Source organism: Camelus ferus, chromosome 2 (assembly GCF_009834535.1).
Source record: "Camelus ferus isolate YT-003-E chromosome 2, BCGSAC_Cfer_1.0, whole genome shotgun sequence".
NCBI classification, from domain to species: Eukaryota; Metazoa; Chordata; class Mammalia; order Artiodactyla; family Camelidae; genus Camelus; species Camelus ferus.
In genome coordinates, this window is record NC_045697.1 from 98981179 (window position 1) to 99004352 (window position 23174).

Genomic DNA, 23174 nt, shown 5'->3' on the forward strand with positions numbered 1-23174 from the left:
AACAACATTCCTGTATCTTCAACCACGAGTTGAAGGTGACCATTCTTCAGATATTCCCCCTGATCACATATCTCATTTATGTTTAACACCCTTAACATTTATGTAGTCAGTCAGGTACCTTTGGCTGATGTTGCTGATTTTTCTGGATTCATGGGTGTATGTGGCATCATGCCAAGTACACAGTAAGTTCCTAACCTTTCTGTACCCCTCCCTTGGGTCTTCCTATCATGCTTTGAAAATGGTAAAGGTTAACAATATTTTAAAACAACTTCAAATGTAAAGTTTGCTTAGTAATTTAAATATACGGGTAGACATGATATGAGAATTGTTACTGCCTTTCTGCCCAAAGGAAGACAATGACAGGTGATTGTATATTTTGTTTAATACTTGCATTGTTTCTATAGCGCAATTATAGCAATCTTTAAATTTACTTTTCATTACAAATATTTGTCAAGTTTTGTTTCAGAAACATTTTTCCTACTCTCTTGCACATGCACCCAGACACACTACAAAAAACTCATTCATAACACAGTAAGGGCAAACATTATTCATGTAAACATCTTTCATTAATTTCCCATAATTTAAAAAAATCATAGAATTATAGATATTGAATAAGGCTCATAGATTTAGTTCAGATTCCACAAAAGACCAATCAAAGATGCTCGTTAACTGTGATGAGGTTAACTTTTGGTTGTAATAAATGCCGAAAGCATTCCCCTGGCTTCCAATCCTTAAACATACCTCACAACCTAATCAATGCATTTCAGGATAAAAAGAGAATACAGAAAACCGAGGAGGAAAAACATTTAAAGTAGGGCACTCAGAACCATGAACCCAACTTTCTTCTATGAAAAGCAGACATGACGTAGTCCCTGTAGTTTCCCAATACATGAATTGAGATTAACGACAGTCATCCAAAATGTAACCAAATTGTATGTTAAGATACATCGGCATGTGTGTACATATTGCTAGTATACACAGTGAAAATCTGTCATCATATTTATCATTTCACTATATCCAGGACCGAAGTGGAAAAAAAAAAACAACCCACTCAAGTTGAATATCATTGTAAGGGAGTGTTCCAGTAAGAGTCAGGGGAGTTGGGAGGTATGTCCTAGGGATGTGATTGGTCTTGATGTTAAAACGACTTCTAACAATGATGTGTAAAGTCACAGACAGAGGAAGCAGGGATCTGCATTATCCAAGGATGTCTCTCTCTGGTTGGAAGTTGGGTGCTTGGGTGCATAGTCTCCCAGAGCTGAGACAGGAAGTGTACTGTGCTGAGAAATGGGCCCCTGGCCAGCAGCACCCTCCTCCGTACTCTCTGCGAGGTGGAGGCCAGGAGGCAGGGACTGCTGGCAAAACCGTGAAGTCCCACCCGGGGGTCTGAACCCCAACTCCACTGAGGGCAGCCTCCCTGCCGTGTGAGACTAGGCAGTAAGGGTGGCGGTGGATGGTGGCCAGGAAACCCAGTTCTGAGGTTCACACGGCCACGTCTGGCTTCTGATTCTGCTGCCCTGCAAAGAAATTGTGCTCCGGATAACTGCACCGGTGTCTCTAATGCCTCTGAGTCACTCACAGGCCCCCAGAGGCCTGGAGTGATGTCACTAAAGGTGGTGACACACCTCCACGAGCACCTAACTTCCACCAGGAAGCGGCTGAGGCACTGGGGAAGCCTACAAGCTCTCTCCACGTCAGGTGCAACAACGCGGGGAAGTTGCCACGAGTCAGAGTTATCTGTAGGCTTTTGATTTTGTAAAAATCAAAGTTGATCTGCGTTCTATCTCAATAGACTCAGATAATTCTCACCAAAAAAATTTTGTAATTTGTTTAAATAGCACTGGAATAATTCAACTGCATTTAAATATATTCATTCTACCATGAAAATATTTCATACAAACATCTATTTACATACAAACACATTAAAATTTGTGAAAAGGGTTTCCATCCCTGTAGTTGTATGGCTTGAAATAGTGTCATTGCTTTGAATATGTCTGCACACACTTGGCAAAATAAAACCATTACAATTTAGTATTTTTAAAATCAAAATGGACACTGAAGCTTCAAATTCCTGAAGGGAAAGATCAAAGGGGAAAAAAAAAAAACAATCTATCAAGTTATCTCAAGTAGATGTAAATTTAATATATTTTGTAAACCTTTGATCTGTGGCAACTAAACATGACAACTATCAGTCTTGCAACATGGTTTTTGCTTGTTTTTCTAAAACAAAAGATGTCTGGATTCTAAATCACTACTCTTAAGACAGAAACTTGAGGCAACTGTTTTCAAACAAAGCAAAACAGAAAACGATACCTTTCCTGGAAGATCTTAAATGCATTTTGCAGTGAGTGATTTAAAATTTCATATATTAAAGGAAATTTACTCAAGTGCCACATACTGACTCACTGAGAAGACAAGCCTTGAATTCACTGTTCACAGTCACTGCAGTTTCACTTGTTATAATTAAATGTTGTAAATGGTTATACTTGGCCTCCACTTTGGCCTTTTCAGGTTGTTGGTGACAAGGAAATTATTTTTCAAGTGTGAAGATCCCCCAGAGGGCAAATCAGTTTAACTGCAGCCCCAGTCAAGTTCAAAGAGGTCTTGAACAACCAGTTTCCTTCTCAGTTTCTCGGGTAGACCAGGGATGAAGCAGGTTAAAATAAGAACAGGTCCTGCGAAACTCAAGTCTTCCTTGCCTGTTGCTTTTTTAATCTCATCATCCTTTGTGTTGGAAATTCAGTCCTTACAGTTGTTTATTTGTGAGTCCATTCAGATGCCCATTTGTGGACATACTCCTACAGATTAGTTCCTATTCCTAACTCTAACACAAGATAATATTTTGTCATAGAAAAGCAGCTAAGGAAAGAGCTAGTCATGCAGGAGCTGGACTGAGACGGCTCTGAGTGAATCTCCTGAGACCATGGCATCGTATGCCCTCCTCGGCGCCAGCCATTTTGGGGGCGAGCATACAGTTCCTTCTTTATTCCCCACCACATGGAATCGTCCACATTTCTGTTACGATGCTGATGAAACTACCTGCTTCCTGACATAATTCCTTCCACAGCAGATGTCCAGATTCAGTAGAAAAACACATCCCCAGGTTTCCCCCAGTCAGACTTTGGCTCACACAGGGAACAGAGCCTTATTTCCTCACCAGTTAATTCCTTTTGGGACCCCAACCCCCTCGACTGTTTTACCTACCTATCGACAGAGCACAGTGAATCTCAAGGCCCCCTTCTGAGCCCAACCTGTGACAAAGCCTTACATCTGGGAGTGTGTGTGTGTGTGAGAGAGAGACAAGGGGACGGGAACAGCAGAGCCAGGTATGGACGCAGAGTGATGGAGAGAGGTACCTGCAGAGGGTGCAGGAGAGAGGGTCCAAGGGGCACACACAGAGCCGGAGAGACCAGCAGGAGGGGAGGGAGAGAGGGAGGGGCCAGCTGGCAGGTGGTTATACAGGAACACCAGGCATCCTCACAGACAGAAGAGAAAGAGGAAGGGTCGGTGGAAGACACAGGAGCCAGAAGGACAAGGAAGAGTGGAGGAAGGATGGGGGTGGGTCATCTTGGGTGTATTGCTTCCTCTGATTTGTCTGAACCTCACAGACACACACTGCCCGGTTTTAAACCCAGAGAGTTACCGTTCACTATCTCCTTTGTAAAATGGATTCATTGACAACTCTTCAATCACTTTTATGAAAGAAAGAAAAGAAAGAGGAAGGGAGGAAGGAAGGGAGGAAGGAAGGAAGGAAGAATTCCACTTGAATGGGGTGAGTGAGTAGCCCCTTGGGATAGATATTACACCCCATGGCAGCCTCAGCCTCCATGGCACAGTATCGCCTCAGGCAGAAAATCCTTGGGAGTTTAGCTGCATCTGAGGTGTGACCTGTGCCCCCCAACCCCCGACTCCCTGACCTGGCTCCATGACCCAACTGACTGGGGTGAATCAAAGCCATCGTTCCATCCCAAAGACGGTCACTCACTGTGGGACTTGTTTAAAGTAAAGCACCTATCAGAACACAAGTCCCAAGACTGCCCGTCTGTCACAGTTTCTGTAACGGTCTCTTCCTACAGAATAGAAGCCATCCTATCCTGGTGCCCTTTCATCTGCAAGCTCTGATCAGTTCTCTTCATGGAAGATCTTTCAGGCAGCCCTCGTAACTTCTCATCTCCCTGAAATCATTGCCCCCTAGCTGCCTGCACTGCTGGGGACTGGGGAGCTCACAGAGGGAAAGGGCCACTTCTGTCACTGTCTTGAGGGCTGAATCCTGTGCCTGGAAGCTGTCAGAACTGAAAGTTGTGAGCAGCCCCGGGTCAAGTACTTTTGTTAAGTTCTTCCTCAGAGTGACGTGTAACTGACATGAAATGCAAACTTCCTCTTGCCCTTTTCTTTTCTCTCCTGCTTCCAGCAGGCCTTCCCTACTCAGCCATTATCACCACAGTGTGGAAGGCTTCAGCTTTCAAGACCAAACTGACTTGGTGACAGATGCCCCTGCGGACAGCTGCAGGTCAGAGTAAGTGCTGCTTTCCAGAGCCCCCCGCTCCTCCAAGAGGCATCTCAAGAAGACACAGCTATGGCTTGTGGTGAGGGCGCTGACAAAACCCCCAAATTCTCAGAATTCATTCAGAGCAATCCCAGTCATGTTACATACCTAGTTAGCTAAACTAAAAAACAGGGATTTTCTCCTTATTTCTGCGGTTGTGATTACACATGGCTAGCAAAATGGCTGAAATGCTATTGATACCGCTGCTTTTAAACTATACAGGTGTTATTTTTAATTCACGAGGCTTTGAAGCAGGGAGGTGCTTTGAAATTACAATGATGAAGAGTTTTAGCGTTAAGGTTTGCTTTGTACCTAGTGATCAGTATGTCTCTCTTAACAGTAGCGATTAAAATAAAAAACAACGAACATTTGAATTCTGTTTGAGAATTCAAGTTCGCTATTTGACTTTTGAATTCAATTCACTGTGCTACCAGCCAGACTGCTCTAGGTTATGTACATTTAATGTGTACTCAAGGAGAAAAAAAAACTAGCACTATTAAAGATATTGCAAAATTGCCACAGTTACTGCTTAGAAATACTAATTTCCCTCTCTTCTTTCTTAAAGTATATATTACAACTCTTCCATAACTTAATGCAAACAAAGTAAATTCATTTCTTCTCACATCTTAAAGCAAAGATATCTTTGTTTACATGCGAGAATAATAATTCTATAATAATAGCCCGGCCCTATGAGCCAGGCCTTTATATCAGGACATAATAATGAAACAGTGATATAGAGAGAGCCAGAGAGACCTACACACTGGCACTGACACGAGGTCTGTTTGGAAGCTTTCTCTTGTGAAAGATATCTAAGATAGAGGACTAAGGGGTGAAGTGACTCAAAAAAGTGGGGTTCTGTTTGCTAGGGAAAAAACAAAGCCATTCTATTGCAAGATACAGATCAAAGGTTAAAAGGCAAATTATACTACATTTAGAGAATAAAAATGTAGTAATTCTCTCTCCTCCAGATGGCGCGTATGCAAGCGTGATAACACGGTTTGCAATGGCCATAGAAATAAACCTCATGGAAAAACCACTGACTAAAAATGACTGAAAAACCCCCTTTTCCCTTTTTCAGTCTAATCATTTGGCATCTCTGAATGTGGTACAGATTTAGACTTGAACCACCCAAGAACATCACGCTGTCTGATGTCAAGCGCTCGGCAATACCTCTCAGTAGGGCGTCGTTGCGAGGCTAGCTAATTTTAAATCTGGTATGAGTAATACAGTCAAACCTAGTTAGTATTCGAGAAAGTCGTTGCGAACGCAGAGTGAGAGGATGTGATGTCACAGCATGAGCAGTCCCTGGTTGTCCCGTTGTCGGATGAACGTAGTGCATAGATCCAAGTTTCCATTCCAGGTCTCTGAAGCCCAGAGCCAGGCCTTTCACTTCTGCTGGGTGGCCTGGAAGGCCTTCAGCTCCACCTGGTACCACTCGGGGGCCTCAGGCCCACTCTTTCCCGGGGGGCTGTGGTCGTAGCCGTAGGCAACGGTGAGTTCCTCGTCGGCCTCCACAGCTCGCAGGGTGCGGATGCATTTGATGGGCCCGAAGCGGGGGTGGACAAACCTAGACATCAAGATGCACATGGTCATTCCCGGGCCAGGCTAGGAGGTGCGATGCAGCACCAGAGGGCAGGTGCAGGACTCACCCACGTGCTCTGCCCTGGACACCACTGGTAGGACCTCAGCATGTGGGCCACAGAGGAGCCAGCATCAGTGTGGCTGGACACTCCCAGCTTGGACACGCTCGGCTCCTCCACCCTGACCTGCTGAATCAGAACCTGCATTTTAACAGCATCTCTAGGTGATTCCTATGTACACGAAAGTTTAAAAAGCATGGCTCTATCTTCCTTTTTGAGCATATTTGGCACTCTATTTCTAAACTAACAATCAGGATCCAGAACAAAAATTCATTTTTTTAAAATTGAAATATAGTTGATTTACAATGTGGTGTTAGTTTCTGGTGTACAGCACAGTGATTTTTATACACATATATTATTTTTCACATTCTTTTTCATTATAGATTATTATAAGCTATTGAATATAGTTCCCTGTGCTATACAGGAGGACCTTGTTGTTTATTGATTCTGTATATAGTAGTTTGTATCTGCTAATCTCAGACTCCTAATTTATCTGCCCCTCACTTTCCCTTTTGGTAACTGTAATTTTGTTTTCTATGTCTGTGAGTCTGTTTCTGTTTTGTAAATAAGTTCATTTGTATCATTTTTTAGATTCCACATATAAGTGATATCGTATGGTATTTGTCTTTGACTTACGTCACTTAGTATAACAATCGCTAGGTCCATTCATGTTGCTGCAAATGGCATTATTTCACTCTTTTTATGGCTGAGTAGTGTTCCATTGTGTATACATAGATGCCACATCTTCTTTAAGCAGTCATCTGTCGATGGACATTTAAGTTGCTTCCATGTCTTGAAAGTGTGTCTTTAATGACAGTGCAGACTGTCAGCACCTCAGCTCGTCTGGCCTGTGGCATCAGACTACCTGGCTGTGCCTCGGGGCAAGGCTTTACCAGGGCACTCCTGGAGTTGTAAGAAAGAGCCCTTTTCAAAAGCAAAAGACTCTGTATTCCGTTCTGTACTAGAGAGAAAGTTATTTTCTAGCATAAAAGTAGATGACGATGTCTTTCCCAGAGGAGAGCGGAGACTGCTCTGCCATCCCGCTGCTTTCCTATTTCCTGTGAAGCATCCTGTAAAAGGAGCGGCATCTCATCCCATAACGAGGCCTCTCAGAACCTCTCAGAAGCCAGGCTAACGCTGTGATTCTGTTCCTCTGCCGGAGGCTCCCGGCCTGGCTCACCTGCACAGCTCCCTGCTGAAGAACAGGAGCCAAGGAAGTATTAATAGACTGGTCTCTGCTAGCAGCTGCCGAAACCCAAAACGGACACATGGAAGGCACGACCAGAAGAATACTAACCTTACTTCTGTATGCATCTGGTCAAATCAGTCTCTCTCATTTACAGTTCCATTTTGAACAAAGGGCACTGAGACACCAAAGGAGAAGGTTCCAGGTGCTGCTTTGGATGGCACGCACTGGGTGGGAGAGGAGTATGTCTGCGGTGTGGGGACAATCTCACCCTCACTCCGAGGGAGCCTCTGTGTCCAAAGCACATTTGATTTGGGTCCGAAGACTCTGGTGTGAGTCCTGGTTCTATCCATTATTACTGCCTCCTTCTGGAAAGCTCACCTCTGTGTCTCTGAATTTCACTTTCCTCATCTGCAAAATCATGATAACACCAGTGATCCTTAGCCTCCAAGAGTCTTTGTGGTGACAAAATAGGGTCACATAAATAAAACACCTCACACAGTGCCTGGCACAAATCGAGGAGGCAACTTGCATCAGTTTCCATGTGGGTCAGCACGCACGGGAGTTGGGGAGAACTCAGCCACGCACAGCTCTCAGACCTGCTCCATCACCGAGGACATCACTGAGCCAGGGATGTGGGAATTCCTTATGAAAATCACAACTCCCTGTCTCTATATTAAATATTTTGTTAAAAAATAATATTCCACACAGTGGAGTACTACTCAGCCATAAAAAAGAATAAAATAATGTCATTTGCAGAAACATGGGTGGACCTAGAGAGTATCATACTAAGTGAAGTAAATCAGAGAAAGACAAATAATCATATATCACTTATATGTGGAATCTTAAAAAAATTACACATGAACTTATTTACAAAACAGAAACAGATTCACAGACATAGAAAACATTTATGGTTACCAAAGGGGAAAGGTCGGGGGAGGGATAAATTAGGAGTTTGAGATTAACAGATAACACACTACCATATATAAAATAAACAAGGTCCTGTTGTATAGCACAGGGAACTATGTTCAATATCTTGTAAAAGCCTATAATGGAAAAGCATATGAAAAAGAATACACATGTGTATATATGAATATATAGAAATGAATCACTTTGCTGTATACCTGAAACTAACACAACACTGTAAGCAAACTACACTTCAAATGAACAAATAATACCCTTGAAATGGGAATTCTAGTTAACCTTCTGATTCACTGAAAAAATCCCATGAGAAGCCTAAGAAGTATTGTTCTCTGGTCATTTTCTTGCTCATTATCCTTCTTTTCAGGCAGTAGAAAATGGACAGACTGAAAAGAAAGAACTCAGTCTCAGGTGTTGATTCTTCAAGGCAGCCCTAAGGCACAACAGTTAAGAGTGCTTCTCCACTTTGACCAAGAGCCCTAAGTTTTTCTTCCTTTTTTGGGGGGGGGGAGGTAATTAGGTTTATTTATTTATTAATTTTTTATTAATGGAGGTACTGGGGATTGAACCCAGGACCTTGTGCATGCTAAGCACACACTCAACCACCGAGCTATACCCTCCCCCTGAGCCCTGCGTTTCTTGTTGGTGATCTGGGATCAGCAGTAATACTAGTTGCCCCATGGAGTGACTGGGAGGATTGAATGAGATCATGCACAGAAGCCTTGAGCACAGCGCCCACCCAGAGGAAGTGCTCAAGAAACACTGGCCGCATGATTAGCCCTCAGACCAAACCTCTGGGCCACGTAGTTCGGCCTCTTGTTGATAAGTTACCTATATTTACAACAAGGAAAGTAGATCCTGTCTATCTGTCCCCTTGGCACGTTGTACCAGACTACAGTTAAAACAGCTTCCAGAAGTGTTGTTCTGTTTATGTTAAAGTGTGCATAACAATACTGGTGATTTTAGAAACAAATGAATGCCATGAGTTAGATCTGATTATTTTTCAGGTAGTCTCCCCATGACCCGAGATAACTAATCATTCACATGAAGCTTGGAAAAAAACTCGAAACAGGGACGTGGCTTTGCACAAACGGTTCCTTCTCTTGTCTCCTGTGCTCTCTTCTTTTTGATGAGAAAAATCATGTCCTTGCAATGAAATCACAGGACTCATTTGTTTTAAGGAGCTAAGTAGCATTTGTTATCGTTAGTTACCACTGCTTTAAAGGGTTGTTGTTAAGCTGTGTGCAGCCTGGAACGATGATTTGGCCTAATTCACGCTGGCCATGAAAGCCTTGGAGTTAATAACAGTGTCAGTTTCATTTCACATGACACATGTCCTTTGCCATTTCTACTCGCCCTTTAAACAGAAGTTGTAGCTTCAGTACTTGTTAGTGGCTGCCAAGGAGAGCAAGTCACTGCCAGAGCAATTTTAAAGCCATCTCAGGGATACAAGAAGGGACATTCAAATCATGGCAATTTTCAGATTAAATGCACATGATCTGATCCTGCTTATGTTAACAAGCTAGAGGACGCTGGAATGCAAACCACAGCTGAGCAGAAAAGGCTGCACACGGCTGCCTGGCTCCCAGGAGGAACTGGCATTCTCAGGCTGAGCTAAGGACAGCAGCGATGAGCTTCCAGAGAATCCCAGCTGTGTCCTTTAAGGACTAGTCAGAGACGCCTGACTGGGAAGAGAGCCTTCAGGGGGCATGTGAAAACTACCAAAATATTTGTAGGGCTGCTAAGCAGAAGACAGACTGACACTGTACACAAGAAAGAAAGGGAGATAATTAGGGCCAAAGGCTGGATGTTACAGGGAAAACCATTTGGGCTCAACAGAAAGAACTTTATAATCATCAGTGCCCAACAGCTAATTCCATAATATCTGTTTGTTCAGACAGCCAGCCGCCTTTGTGCATAACGCTAAGCCCCTCATCATGGAGGTTTCCAAGAAGAGGTTCACTGAGCAGTTGGAAGGGGAGGCTCAAACCAAAAGGGAGGTTGAATTATTTGATTTTTTAAAAATAACAGCTTTATGGAGATATAATTCATATCTCATAAAATTCATTCTTTTCAAGTGTATGATTCAGTGGTTTTCAGTTGTGCAACCATCAGCACTAATTTTAGAAGCTTTTATCACCCTTAATGGGACCCTCCATACTCATTAGCCATCAACCTCCATCCCCCCATCCCACCCTCAGCTCTGGCAACTGCTGATCTGCCTTCTGTCTCTATGGCTCGAGTGGACCATTGATATCAATGGAATCATATACTGCATGGTCTCTTGTGACTGGCTTCTTGCACTGAGCACGTTTTCAAGGCTCATCCATGCTGTAGCGTGTCACTATTTCATTCCTCTTGATTGCCAGATGATAAGGACTCTGATTTTACAGTTTTTCCCCAACACCAAGACCTCATGCTCTAGGCTTGAGATTTTATTGTCTTCCTTCCTTTTATATCATAGAGGGATCCCCTAATTTCCACTGTGCAGAGTAATTTCAATTTGTACCATGACTTCAAATAACAGGATCCTTAAATTTCCAGAATGAGACAACCGAAAAACAAAAAAGCCACAATAAAACAGTGATCATTAAATCTAGTGTTTCCATAACATTTCTACCATGTTTCCATTTCTTAGCCTGCCTGCCAAGGCCCAAGGGTGGGGCTGTTTAGACTCTGAGTTTCCAGTCATAAGCACGAGGCCCCGGGCAGAGGATGCTCAGATATTCTGAGGGAGCGGTCTGCACCGGGGCAGGATGACACCTTTTCGGTGCCCTGCTCATTCCCGCGGCCCCATGGCACAGACCCGCCCCGGCCACTGGCAGCCCGGTGTCGTACTCACAGGTCGTAGATGCAGTTTGGAGTGAAGGAGTGATTCGCCTTGTGTCCCAAGGAGGCACGGTACTTGGATACGTGGTTGTAGGGCTCAGGCACGTCAATGACCGTCTCTTCATCGAGGGAGAGGGTGTTCCCGTTGAGCGCCCAGTCCCTGCTGTCAACCTGCAGAAAACAAGAAAGCGAACATTGGAAAGGATCTTGTTGGCAGGGAGGATATAGCTCAGGTGGTAGAGCACGTGCTTAGCATGCATGAAGTCCTGGGTTCAATCTCCAGTATCTCCCGTAAAATAAATAATAATAAAAATTTAAAAATAATAAAATAAAAACAGAAAGGACCTTCCTCCCAAGAGCTCAAACGACACTGGAGATGTTAACTCATTTATCCTTAAAATTCATGATTTGAGTGCCACATACATGAAAACAGCCTAAGGCACCCCTGGCACCTGGATGGGGGCAAACACTGAACACCAATGGTGCAAGAGGCAGTTGTGGGCAGCACCAGGCAGGTACACTCTTTATTGATTTTTCCTTTATCTTAGATGAAAAAAAGGATTTAAAGTCCCTTATAAAGACACACAAATATAGCCAGATGTCTTGAATTAAAAACAGGTGAGTGTTATATAAGTGAGTCAAAGAGGGCCTCTGTGTATTGGCCCCTGGGTTGTTTATCTCTTCACTGTGGGCTGAGACCTGTTACCTCAAAAGCTCACCCGCACCAAACTCAAAATTGTAGATGGGGAGGGTATAGCTCAGTGGTAGAGCACGTGCTTAGCATGCAGGAGGTCCTGCGTTCAATCCCTAGTACCACCATTAATAAAATAATAATAATTAAAAAATTAAAAAGAACTATAAAAATAAAAAAATTTTACACATCCCACTGTTTTTTAAATAGCCCAAATAGAGCAGAGTTTTAGCCATTCCGAGTCTGCTGCGTAACCCATGAAACCTCACCACATCTGCTAGGAATAGATGGATAAACCCAGGACCATAAAGACACCAGATGTAGCTGTCCTTGGGAGCTCTTTGGCCCAGAGACTCCTCCCACACTACACATCACCTAGACCTGTCCGCCCCTTTCTGATCCCTCTCTTTCCCACAAGTTCCCTTGCCCTTCACTCCTCTGGACGGTGATAAGCCTCTGAACGGTCTCATGCTGGGAGGATGTCCCCTCTCATTGCAACCTGTCCAGTCACCACCCAGCATCTACAAAGCTGGCTGTGCGTGGTCGCCTCTTGTGGTCTTTTCTCAGATCAGCCCCCCAATCCCTTGAACCCCTACAGTGAGAAAGATGAGGCAAAAGAAACATGAAAGTAAGAACATCAAATGGAACCAGAAACGGAAGGAAGGCAAAGCTGCATTTCAGGAAATTTCTACACCTTTGTTGCAGGTGGGCAGTCAATGTGACCAGCAGACAGTCACGGACAACCAGGGCCCTTTCTCATCCACAACAGGACTCACCATCTGCAGTGCAAGCAACAGGCTTCCCTTCCCCAACCACTCCCGACCAACATGCCCCAGGATCTGTGGATGACAGCCTTTTGCTTCCCTTCCCCAACCACTCCCGACCAACATGCCCCAGGATCTGTGGATGACAGCCTTTTGCTTCCCTTCCCCAACCACTCCCGACCAACATGTCCCAGGATCTGTGGATGACAGCCTTTTGGAATAAATAGGATTGCACTTCCATTCAAAGCTGTTGACTCTCAGAGGTATAGCCTCTCTCCCGGCTCTAAACTACCATTACTTTTATTTGTATCTGATATTCAATCAACAGATATTGACAGAACGCCTACCATAGGCCAGGCACTGTTCCAGGTTCAGGAGACACAGCAGTGATGAAAGTGAAAAAAATTGTCATGGCTCTTGATATTTCAGAACTGTCATGAGATACGATATGTGGCACTTGGTACCATTTACCTTAGGTTGTCACTAGTTGTGTTATTTTTCTCATCTCCCCAGCAGAATCTAAATTTTGTGAGGGCAGGGAGGGCACCTCATTGATTTACATAGTGAGTTTCAGCACAGAGCCAGGGTCTGCTATTTGAAACCCTGCCTGAACTCTGCTGGTAACCTTGGGCAAATTGCTTAACCTCTGTGGGCTGCAGTTTCCTTAGCTGTGGAATCTTTGAATACATAAATTACATATCAGTATCCTGAGCCACCTTCCATAGGCTGAATGTCTTGGACTCTCGGGACTGACTGTCACAGGGGACACTGTGTGGCTGACCACAGCTTGGTTTGAGTGCACTGACAGCCTGTGCGACTGCTTTGAATGTACAGGGACTTGATCATTTCACAGCATTTTGCCCTTTATCATTCCACAGGAAGACATTTTGTTGTGTATAAGCTACTGACTCTGTGGTGTTTTTGCTACAGCAGTCTGAGGCCCTGCTATAACACAATATCCAAGCATTTACAAAAGAGCCTAGCTTTTTGTCCCTCCATATTTCTAGTGAATATTAAAATAAAGGAAATAATGAGAAAATTAAGGGTGTTTGAAACAAAGCCCTTTAACCAATCAAGCCAATTTTCCACTTCTACCCCACTCACCTCTTGGTGTGTAATTCGGACTCCATTATAAAAAGACATAACAGTATTAGGTCCCATGGCTACCTTTGAAAACAGTCCTTCTCCAGCACTAGAAATGAGAGAGTCAGCAACATAAACCCTAAATAGAAAAAAAGGGCAAATAATGACTCTTTTTTTTTTTTTTTGGTTTGATATGTCATTCCTTACATTAACCACAAAAATGCCATTATGGCTATGGAATCCAACATGTCAGTTCATAATAATTCCACGAGGAAGTAAGGAAAAATTAAGCCACAGATTTTGGCATTGGAAATTGGAGAACCGATACTTATGTCTCTTACTGCTCCCTAATACAGGGGTTATTAGTGTATATTCACAAAGTCACCCATTGCTTGATGGAAGGCTTTTAAAAATTTTTATGTTTTTAGTTAATGACAATTTCCACCATCTTCCAGGACAAGGCAAACATTTCCCCAAACTAATTAAAGCTATACCCAAGTTTCTCTATGCCATGTAGCAGGGAAAGGCTGTTGTAATGAAGCCTCAAGATGGACCCTTTACATGACAGAGTGACAAACAGTTAATAAAATATATCCAATGAGCATTTCCCAGCAAAGGAATTTATTTATTTAAACATTTTTTAAATTGGGTTATAGTCATTTTACAGTGTTGTGTCAAATTCCAGCATAGAGCACAATCTATCAGTTATCAGCAAAGGAATTTATAACAGAACAGCCAGCTACGGCCCAAGGACCAAATCTGGCTGTTGTCCATTTTTGTGAAGTTTTTTTGGAGACACAGCCGCACCCACTTGCTCAGTGTTATCTATGACTGCTTTAGCATTACAAAGGCAGACTTGAGTAGTTGCAAAAGCCTAAAATACTAAGCAGCCCTTTACAGAACAAGTTTGCCAACCACTGGTTAATAAGAAAACAGCTCTCACAACTCCGGAGCTGGATTTAGTGAGCCAGGACATGCCCCATCCACAGTTTCAGTTCTTCGAGCCCTGGGGATGCAGTGACTGGTGGAGCGGGTCATCTTCATTCAGACTAGAAGGCTGAATTAGTGCCTCCACCTCCTGACACCCTCCCTGGGACAGAATTCTACACCCTGCCACTTGGCTGTGTGACCTCCCTCGCTTCCTTCAGCTCAGGCAGAGAACACCTCCCTGCCTGATGGGCTCCGGGCTTGGTGTGATCTGCTTTGCTACTAGAAGGTGGGCAGAAGTGACTGCCAGGCTGGGTCTTGGGGGTTAAGAAGCACGGCAAGTTTCTACCAGCCTCCTTGGCTTCCATTCATCTCCACAAGAAGAAGATGCCCCAGGGGGCTGTTGTTCCTTTAGCCTGAGTCTTCGAAGGAAGGCATGTGAGACAGACCGGAGCCCAACGTGAAACCTGGACGGCAGCCTAGTCCGGCTGAGCCAAGAGGATCGCCGTCCAAAGCGGCTGAGCCTCTGCCCATCTACAGAATCACGAGCCTAAAATAAAATGTCTGCTTTCTTAAATCACTGATAGTTTAAAGGTGTTGTTATGGGGCATCACCACAATGACAGTAACAAAAAAAGACTGGGTTACGGTGCTGTTGTGTTTGGGTGGCTAACAAGAGACCAGACTCTTCCCTTTGTCAACGGGCCAGAGCCTCGTGGCAAGAAAGAGGCCATTCATTCACTGTGACATTGTGGTGTCAGCCCTGTCAAACCAGGGAAGAGGCCTTTTCTCAGACAGATGGAACAGAAATGGAACGGAGGTCGTGCTTACAGAGCAAGGCAACGAGAAAGCCAACTGCAGGTGGCGCTCTTACCCACAAACAGGCCAGTGGCTGGGGAGTAAGAATTCCAGGCAGGGGACCAGAGAAAGCCACATAAGGAGTCAAGAGTGGAGTTTAGATAAGTTATGAAATGGAACAGGGCTTGACCCTCTGGGAGGGAACTCATAAAATAAGAAACTTGTCATTTACAAGCTGGCATGTTCTTTATGCTTCTTATATTTTCTTTATTTCATGCCTGTCTTCCCTTTGTGACCGAAGAAATTATCTTGTGTTCCAGACCCCATCGGCTGGGCGAGGTAGAAAAGGAGGCATCCGGTCTCTGCCTCGGCTAGAGCTATGCAGAGCGTGAAATGCTCCCTAGGGGCAAGCAGGGGCTGAGACACAAATTGTGGCACTAGAGCCCCAAGAAAGGGGACACTTGGGCAGGGCACAACTGGCTGCCTGGCCCAACCGCTCTCTCTTCGCAGAAGTTTCATTCTGGGACTGACACATGTTCTGTGCTTGATGGGTGGAGAAACTCTCTTACAGGGACAGATTCTGTATGAGAATAAAAGAACTCTTCCCCAGAATATCTGAGTATGTTTTTCTGCTCAGGAACTCGGCCTGAGCAGAGCCACAGAGGAGCATTAATTCCTACCACAGGGGTAATTTAATCTCACAGAAACAGTGCCATCAAAACCACAAGGAAAAAATTACCTCTCTGCTTCATACGGATCTGGAAGAAGAGCATTGGCAGAAATGCAAGATGAAGTTGACTTATCAAAATGGTACACCGAACCTGGAAAGCAAACAAAAAGCTCAGCCCAGGCCCAGAGTCAGGGAAGGACATTTAAAACATTTCTCTCCATTCAAGGGACCAGAAAGAGGTAAATAATGAAAGATGTTATTCAAGTTACACCAACTAGAATGAAATTCTTCGATATAAATGGATAGTATTTAGATTTGCTCTAGAGTTTTATTTTCAGGTCATAATGAAGAGCCATTAGAAGTATCTCTTAAAATCCTATTTTTGCTTTTGCATTTTCTTTATTCAAATAGTTTAAGAGCTGCTTGTGTCATTAATATTTTTTAATCAAGAAAATGCTCTGTCACGAAAATTTGAGATCTCTCTGGCAGATCAGACTGGGTAATAATTTTAAATTTTTCCTGTGGTCTTCTTCATCCTAGACACAGTCTGTAGAATCCAACCACCCACCCTTGGCAATTGTCTCCTTCACTAAAAATAAACAGTCAGCCTCACCAGAATTAAGGAGAACAGACTGCTTTTGATAAAGCATTAACAAAGTCATCTTATTTCTATTAAAGTGGTTCAAAAGCCAATTAGTGATTTATTCCAGAAACGAAGGCAGACAACCGTCCTAGAATTAACATCAGTCCTCTGCAAAGAATTAGCTGCAGAGAATGCTCCCAGAGTACAGGAAAGACATCCGGTGTTCCAAAGGCTAATAAGTAAAGAAACAAGTTTTGGAACTGGAGGGCTCAATCCTGCAAAGTCAATTATTTTAGGCACTAAGGCATCATAAATTATTCCATTAAACAATTCCTTAGTGGTTACCAATGGTTACCAGGTCTTGGTTCTGTTTTTTTAATACAATCAAAACCCAAATTAATGTCTCAAACTAAAAGTCAGAACAATCCAGATCTGTCAGTGTCTAACCAGGAAACAGACCATTTGAGCATCTCAAAGAGAGAGAACTTAATTCTGAGAATTGGTTATACAGAGCACAGAAATGCTGAGAAGCCGAACAGGGCAACGAGGAGCCTGCAGACTGGCAAGAGCAGGACTGAAAGTCTGAACCACAGGGACAAAGGCAGAGGTGTTCCCAGAGCTCTAGAGCCCCGGGGAGCCCAGGGAAGCTGGCCCCATGGGGATCGGTCCTGGTGGGAGATGGAATCAGGGGGACTTGGCTGGACACAGAGAGCTTCTCCCTGCTCCCTTCCCTCTCTGTGTCCCCGGCCAGCGCCTCCCTGTGGCCAAACCCAGACAGAAGGCAGATGCACAAGAGGCTGGGAAATGCAGCCCGCAAAGGGCAGAAGGCCCTGCAGTAACCGCTGGGCAGGGAAAGGTTGAGGCACGCATCTGGACTAGCCCGCAACCCAGGAAAGGAAGTTAGTTCAAAAGAGGAACAAAAAACTACACTTTAAAGCCAAATATTTCTGTGGAATACATGTTCTAGTATGCAGAATTTCTCCTATGAACTCCCATCTCCTTTCCTGAGGCTAAAACTTTCTTCACAAATGTACTAAGTGCCAGCTACTGGGAAAGCACCGTGTTTGGGGCTGTGCAGACACAGACGAGAGCACGTCTCTTCCTGCCCTCAAGGAGTTGGTGCATCTCCTCCAGCGCACACTGTCCCTCCCTCTGCTCCCTTAGACAGCCAGGCCTGTGCTCCGGACAGACAGACGGCATCCTTGACTTCTCCTCCTTTGGCCTATCGTTTATACTATGACCTTTAGACTAGAATTCATCCATTCACTTGACAAACATTAATTCTAAGAGGTTAGCCAAGCCATAAAGATGGAATAGGAATTAGCCAGGGAATGGGATTCCTGTGCGGAGAGAAGAAATTCCGGCCAGAGGCACAAGGAGAAAATCAGCACAGAGAAAGTAGAGAGGCCGAAGCAGTTTGTGGTTCCGGAAGCATGAAGAGGAAGGGTGTGGAGGGGGAAGTCCGCGAGGAGGACTTCAGATATTTGTAATCTATTTTCCTCCTCCTCCCCCAGCCACTGGACCCGAGGCCACAGGACCCCGAAAGCCCTCATCTGTCAGCTGGTCAGTGGTTCTATCATTGTAACTGGTTAGAGGAGGGGGAGACACAGAGGGGACAGAACACAGAGTAAGGATCTGGTTCTTCCGAGTCCCCAAAGCGGCTATGGTTCCTGACTCTTTTGAGACCCACATTGTTCACATATCCTTAAAATAACTGAGGCCTGCTAGAGTCTTGCCAATAAATGCAACCCCTCTTTTTTTTTTGGCCTTAAGTTAGTTTGAAGAGGGTGTTTGTTATTTGCAACCAGGAGTCCTAAGAAAAATATTTCCCCTGAGAATGATCACCCGCATTTCCCAAAATGTATTCTGTACTTATACCAAGGAGAAGGTAATAACCATAACAACTTTCCTGATGGGGTTTTATGGGAAGTGCCAATATCTTGTCTATTTTTTTTTTAATGAATTCTGACAACCTAAAGCAATGATCTTCAAACTCAGAACTGTCTACCTGGGTATTTACTAAATTGTAGATTCTTTTTTACTGTATATATATAAAATTGAAGTATAGCCAGTTACAATGTATCAATTTCTAGTGTACAGCACAATGTCCTAGTTATGCATATATGTACATATATTCGTCTTCATATTCTTTTTCATTATAGGTTACTACAAGATATTGAATATAGTTCCCTGTGCTATATAGAAGAAACTTGTTATTCTTTAAATCTACTTTTATATATAGTGGTTATCATTTGCAAATCTCGAACTCCCAAATTTATCCCTTCCCACCCACTTCCCCCAGTAACCATAAGACTGTTTACTATTTCTGTGAGTCTGTTTCTGTTTTATAGATGAGTTCCTAGTGTCTTTTTTCTTTTCTTCTTTTTTTATGGTATATCATATGGTATTTTTCTTTCTCTTTCTGGCTTACTTCACTTAGAATGACAATCTCTGGGTCCATCCACGTTGCTGCAAATGGCATGATTTCCTTCTTTTTTATGATTGAGTAGTATTCCATTGTATAAATATACCACAACTTTTTTACCCAGTCATCTGTTGGTGGACATTTAGGTTGCTTCCACACTAAGTTGCAGATTCTTAGGCACCCAGCCCACCCCCTGAGATTCAGAGTCGTGGCTTTTTGGTTTGTTTTTTCTTTTTAACAACTGTCCTAGGGGATTTTGATAAAGTGGTATGAACTTTTAAAAGACATATAATTCAGTAAAATTCAACCCTTATGTATTAGATCTGGCTCAATTCTTTTTATGAATCAAGTTGGGGGTATGTAATTATTAATCATATCTTCTTAATTGACGAGGAAGTGGGCACCTCCCATGAATCCCCATCATGAAAGTTACTGTGGTTATTACATTCTCCTTGGTATAAGTATGAAACACATTTTGGGACAGGGAAGTGACTTATTAAGTATTTTATGATAAAGAAATAGGTTCTGGAAGGATAAATAACCTGCCTAAGACCATAATACAGTAAATATTGGGGCTGAGACTCAAAGGAGGGGACTCTTAAGTTCAAGACTCTTGCCACTAAAAATAATGCCACTTCTGAGGTTTTAAAATCTGTATCACCAACTGGGATCTTGCCCTGATTGGAGTCTCCTCATTTCTAAACATTGTAACACTGTCTCCTTTGAGAACATATGGGAAGAGCACAGATATTAGAGTTTGAAGTTCAAAGATTACTGTTTCCCTTAAGTAAAACCAATTTTTCATTCTGGAATGATTTTATATTTACAGAAAAGCTGCAGAGATAGTACAGAGAGTCCCCAGTAGCCCTCACTGCTCCTCCTAATGTTAATTTCTTAAGTTACATGGTACGTTTGTCCAAATTAAGAAACCAACATAGCTGCACTACTATTGACTGAACTCTAGACTTTATTCAGATTTCACCAGTTTTCCCACAAATATCCTTTTTTTCTGTTCCAGGATCCAATCCAGAATCCCACATTGCATTTAAAATGCCTCAGTTTTTAACTTAAAAAAACAAAAACTGAGACATTTATAACAACCCAAGTTGGACCTAAATGTAAAGTACTAGATTTCTTATTTTTGGACAACCGCTATTTGGAGAGTCTCCTTCCGAACCAAATAGCTAAATATTATTTCGGCCTATCAATGCCTAGATGTATTACTTTTTCTACTTCTCCTTATGCCTCAACTTGGATTGGAAACACAGACATGCATACATTGTTTTCAAGGAATCAGAACGATTCAATTGGCTTTCTTATGTTGTGTCACCCAAAAATACAAAATCTCGATTATTTTATGTGTATATTTTCCAGATTTTCTACAATAAATTATTTTATATATTTATATTTTTTTGGTGCCAAAACCTACAATAAATAATTTTATAATCAGAAAAAAAGTTTAGTGTGCCGTACTGTGCTTCTAAAAGGAAATAGGATTTTTTTCTAAGATAGATTCCAACAGACTCACTCATGTGTCAGTTAGGTCCTCCAAGAAGATGCTAGGCTCTGAATGTGCATTTATCTTTTCCAATCAGAGCTCAAGCTGGATCAGCTTTACAATCTGTACCCACCTGGAGATCTACCTAACTTGATTCTTTATTAATTAAATCATTAAACTGTAGTTTTTTTTCCCCCCTGAGATACACTATTCACAATTGGTTAAATTTACTGGCGTCATTTTTTCATTCCTTCTCTGTATTGGAATTACATAGCTGTGCCCTGACAAGTGACTTTTCAGCATCTGACACTAAAGTGCATGGTGTATATTTCCCTGTCTCACTGATGTTTGGTTTGGCCATGTGACTTGCTCTGACCAATGAAAGTGGGTGAAAGGGACATCGTATCAGCTCCAAGCTGAGGCTTTAAGAGGCGTCATAGGTGTCTGCTCATGGTCTGGCTTCCTGTGACCACCTGAGAAAATGTGGACCCAGGTCACCACTGTCCCTTCAGACTGGGCCCCAGAATGAAGACATAGAGCAGACTCAAACCTGACTAGAAGCCTGAAGTCCAGCCTGGCCCGAGTGCTGCCGGTCAGCAGATCTGCGTTTGCTGTTGTAAACCGCTGAGGTGTGAGGTGCCTGTGAAGCAGCACAGTTGACTAGTACACCATTAAAGTGGCCTAGGCAAAGACAGTCACTTCTCTCAGATAAGCCCTAACAACTGGCTTTAGGGAATGAGAGCAACCCTTCGGGGGCAGATTGAACTTACTTCCAGGCATCAGTTCAAAGTGAGGTCTTCCTTCTTCAGTGGACGTGAGAGTAGCCAGTTTCCCTTCTATCATCTCTCCGTCAATGAATTTTCCATACAGGGCAGTCCTCTCATCGGGGTACACATAGGCGATCTTCTCTCCCGTCATCTCCCCATCTTCATTTACTTCTCCTACAAGGCTGCCTCCATCCTGATGGGAGAAACCCAAAATCAGAAAATATTATATATAGTATTTATCTGTATGACACGAGTTCAAGAAATTTCTCTCGTGCACCCCCACGGTTAATACGGATCATAATAGTTTAAGAACTTGGAGCTTTGCACATGAGTGTGAAAAGCACGGTGCGTATCTCCCCTCCCCATCCCGTCCCCTCTAAGTTATATGCACAGGGGGCGTGTAAGCCTGATTGAGAGTCAGAGATGGGGTTATACTTTATAATCCCGGACAAGTTGCTGATACTCTATCTTGGTTTGCTATCTAAGGAAAAAATGTTGTATCTGTAGCATTAGTTACAACCATTTAAAGGAAACATAACTAAGTGATCACTTTGGGCCAAGATCAAATGAGACAGGAGTCTGTAGCAAGACAGGCTGGCTTGCCATTCCTATGATCCTATGTTGAATTCTGGATTTCTGGTCTATTAAGAACATCTTTAGTCTAAAGGTACTTAAGAATCAATTCAGTGTACATGAGGAAAGAGAGCTGTCTGCACTTTCTAAGAGATGATCAAACGGACTTCTGCACACGGCCTTTCTGAGTCTCCTATACCGTCATTTTTTGGAGGGAGTCAGAAGGAAAAGTGAGGAAAGATCAGCTCAGTTCTACTCCCTCCCCATCACTTCTTTCTTCCCACTCTTCTTGATTACTGCTCCCTTTTGCCTCCTTCCAGGAGAGGAGCCAGCTGTGCTTCCTGTTTAACTGTCATTCGCTTCATTCCTCAGGGTCATTAAATGCTTTAGGGCACACACTATCATAGCATAGCTTTCTGTATCCTGGTATCAGTTTGAGGGACACAGCAGGTGATATAATTACTATTGAAATTGAATTGGAATACTAAAGATAAGCTAATAATTAACTTAAAAAAATCAAATCTAGGGTGCAAGAGATGTTTCCTTTTTTTCCCCCATCCAGAAGGCCCTTATGGTATAACTGAAAATCTAAGACCTTTGTGGGTTTGACATAACAACAGTAATGCAATGACATCTTCTAAAAGCGTGGTTAGGTGCCCAACTCAAAGGTTCTAATTCCCCAGCTCAAAGGTTCAAGTCAGTGATGAGGGATGCTCCTGAGTGATCCCAGATGTTGCTACTGAGAGACAGCAGGCAGAAGTCCCACCAGGTAAAGGACTTCTACAGCTCCCCATAGTCTGATTGGAGAAAAAAGGTTATAAATTTAAAAATGAATCACAGCACTTTCATAGAAATAAAAATACTTGGAAGCACTTTTCACGGAGAGAAGTGCATTAGGGATGTATTATGCTCTTTCTCCTCCCCGTGTTAATTCTTAATAACCCAGCCTGAATGGGGATGATACTTTTTGCAAGATCTGCCTGCAGGCATTCAGTGGTGATTACTGAGCTGAAGGATGTTGGAGCATTTGTGCTTCTTACATGCCGCCGTAACTGATATAAGCCGTCAGCATTTCTATGTATTCATAACAGAATGCTGTCTTTCTAGGGTCCCACTTTTCTCCCCCCTTATGTGCTTTAAACTTCCAGTTTGGGGGGGGCAAGTGAATTTATTTGTCTAGAATAATAAAGTAGAGATTCTTCTTTTACTTCCAAAAGGAGTTACGAGTTTTTAATTAAAAACTTTCCATCACAGTTCCAAGGTAAAATTTTGAA

General features: G+C 43.1%; 1 protein-coding gene across 2 annotated transcripts in view; it reads right to left on the reverse strand.

Annotated features, from left to right (window-relative positions):
• Positions 1-364: 364 nt before the first annotated feature.
• The window catches only part of SETD7 (SET domain containing 7, histone lysine methyltransferase), a 45394-nt gene continuing 22584 nt past the window's right edge, over positions 365-23174 (reverse strand). For both annotated transcript variants that reach the window (XM_032463771.1, XM_032463775.1), the window contains exons 5-9: positions 21331-21520; positions 16124-16205; positions 13682-13799; positions 11136-11293; positions 365-6113 (exon numbers count right to left, since the gene is read on the reverse strand). In XM_032463771.1, coding sequence (XP_032319662.1) covers positions 5933-6113; positions 11136-11293; positions 13682-13799; positions 16124-16205; positions 21331-21520 — 729 coding nt within the window. In that variant the 3' untranslated portion in view covers positions 365-5932. The remainder of the gene's footprint in view (positions 6114-11135; positions 11294-13681; positions 13800-16123; positions 16206-21330; positions 21521-23174) is intronic.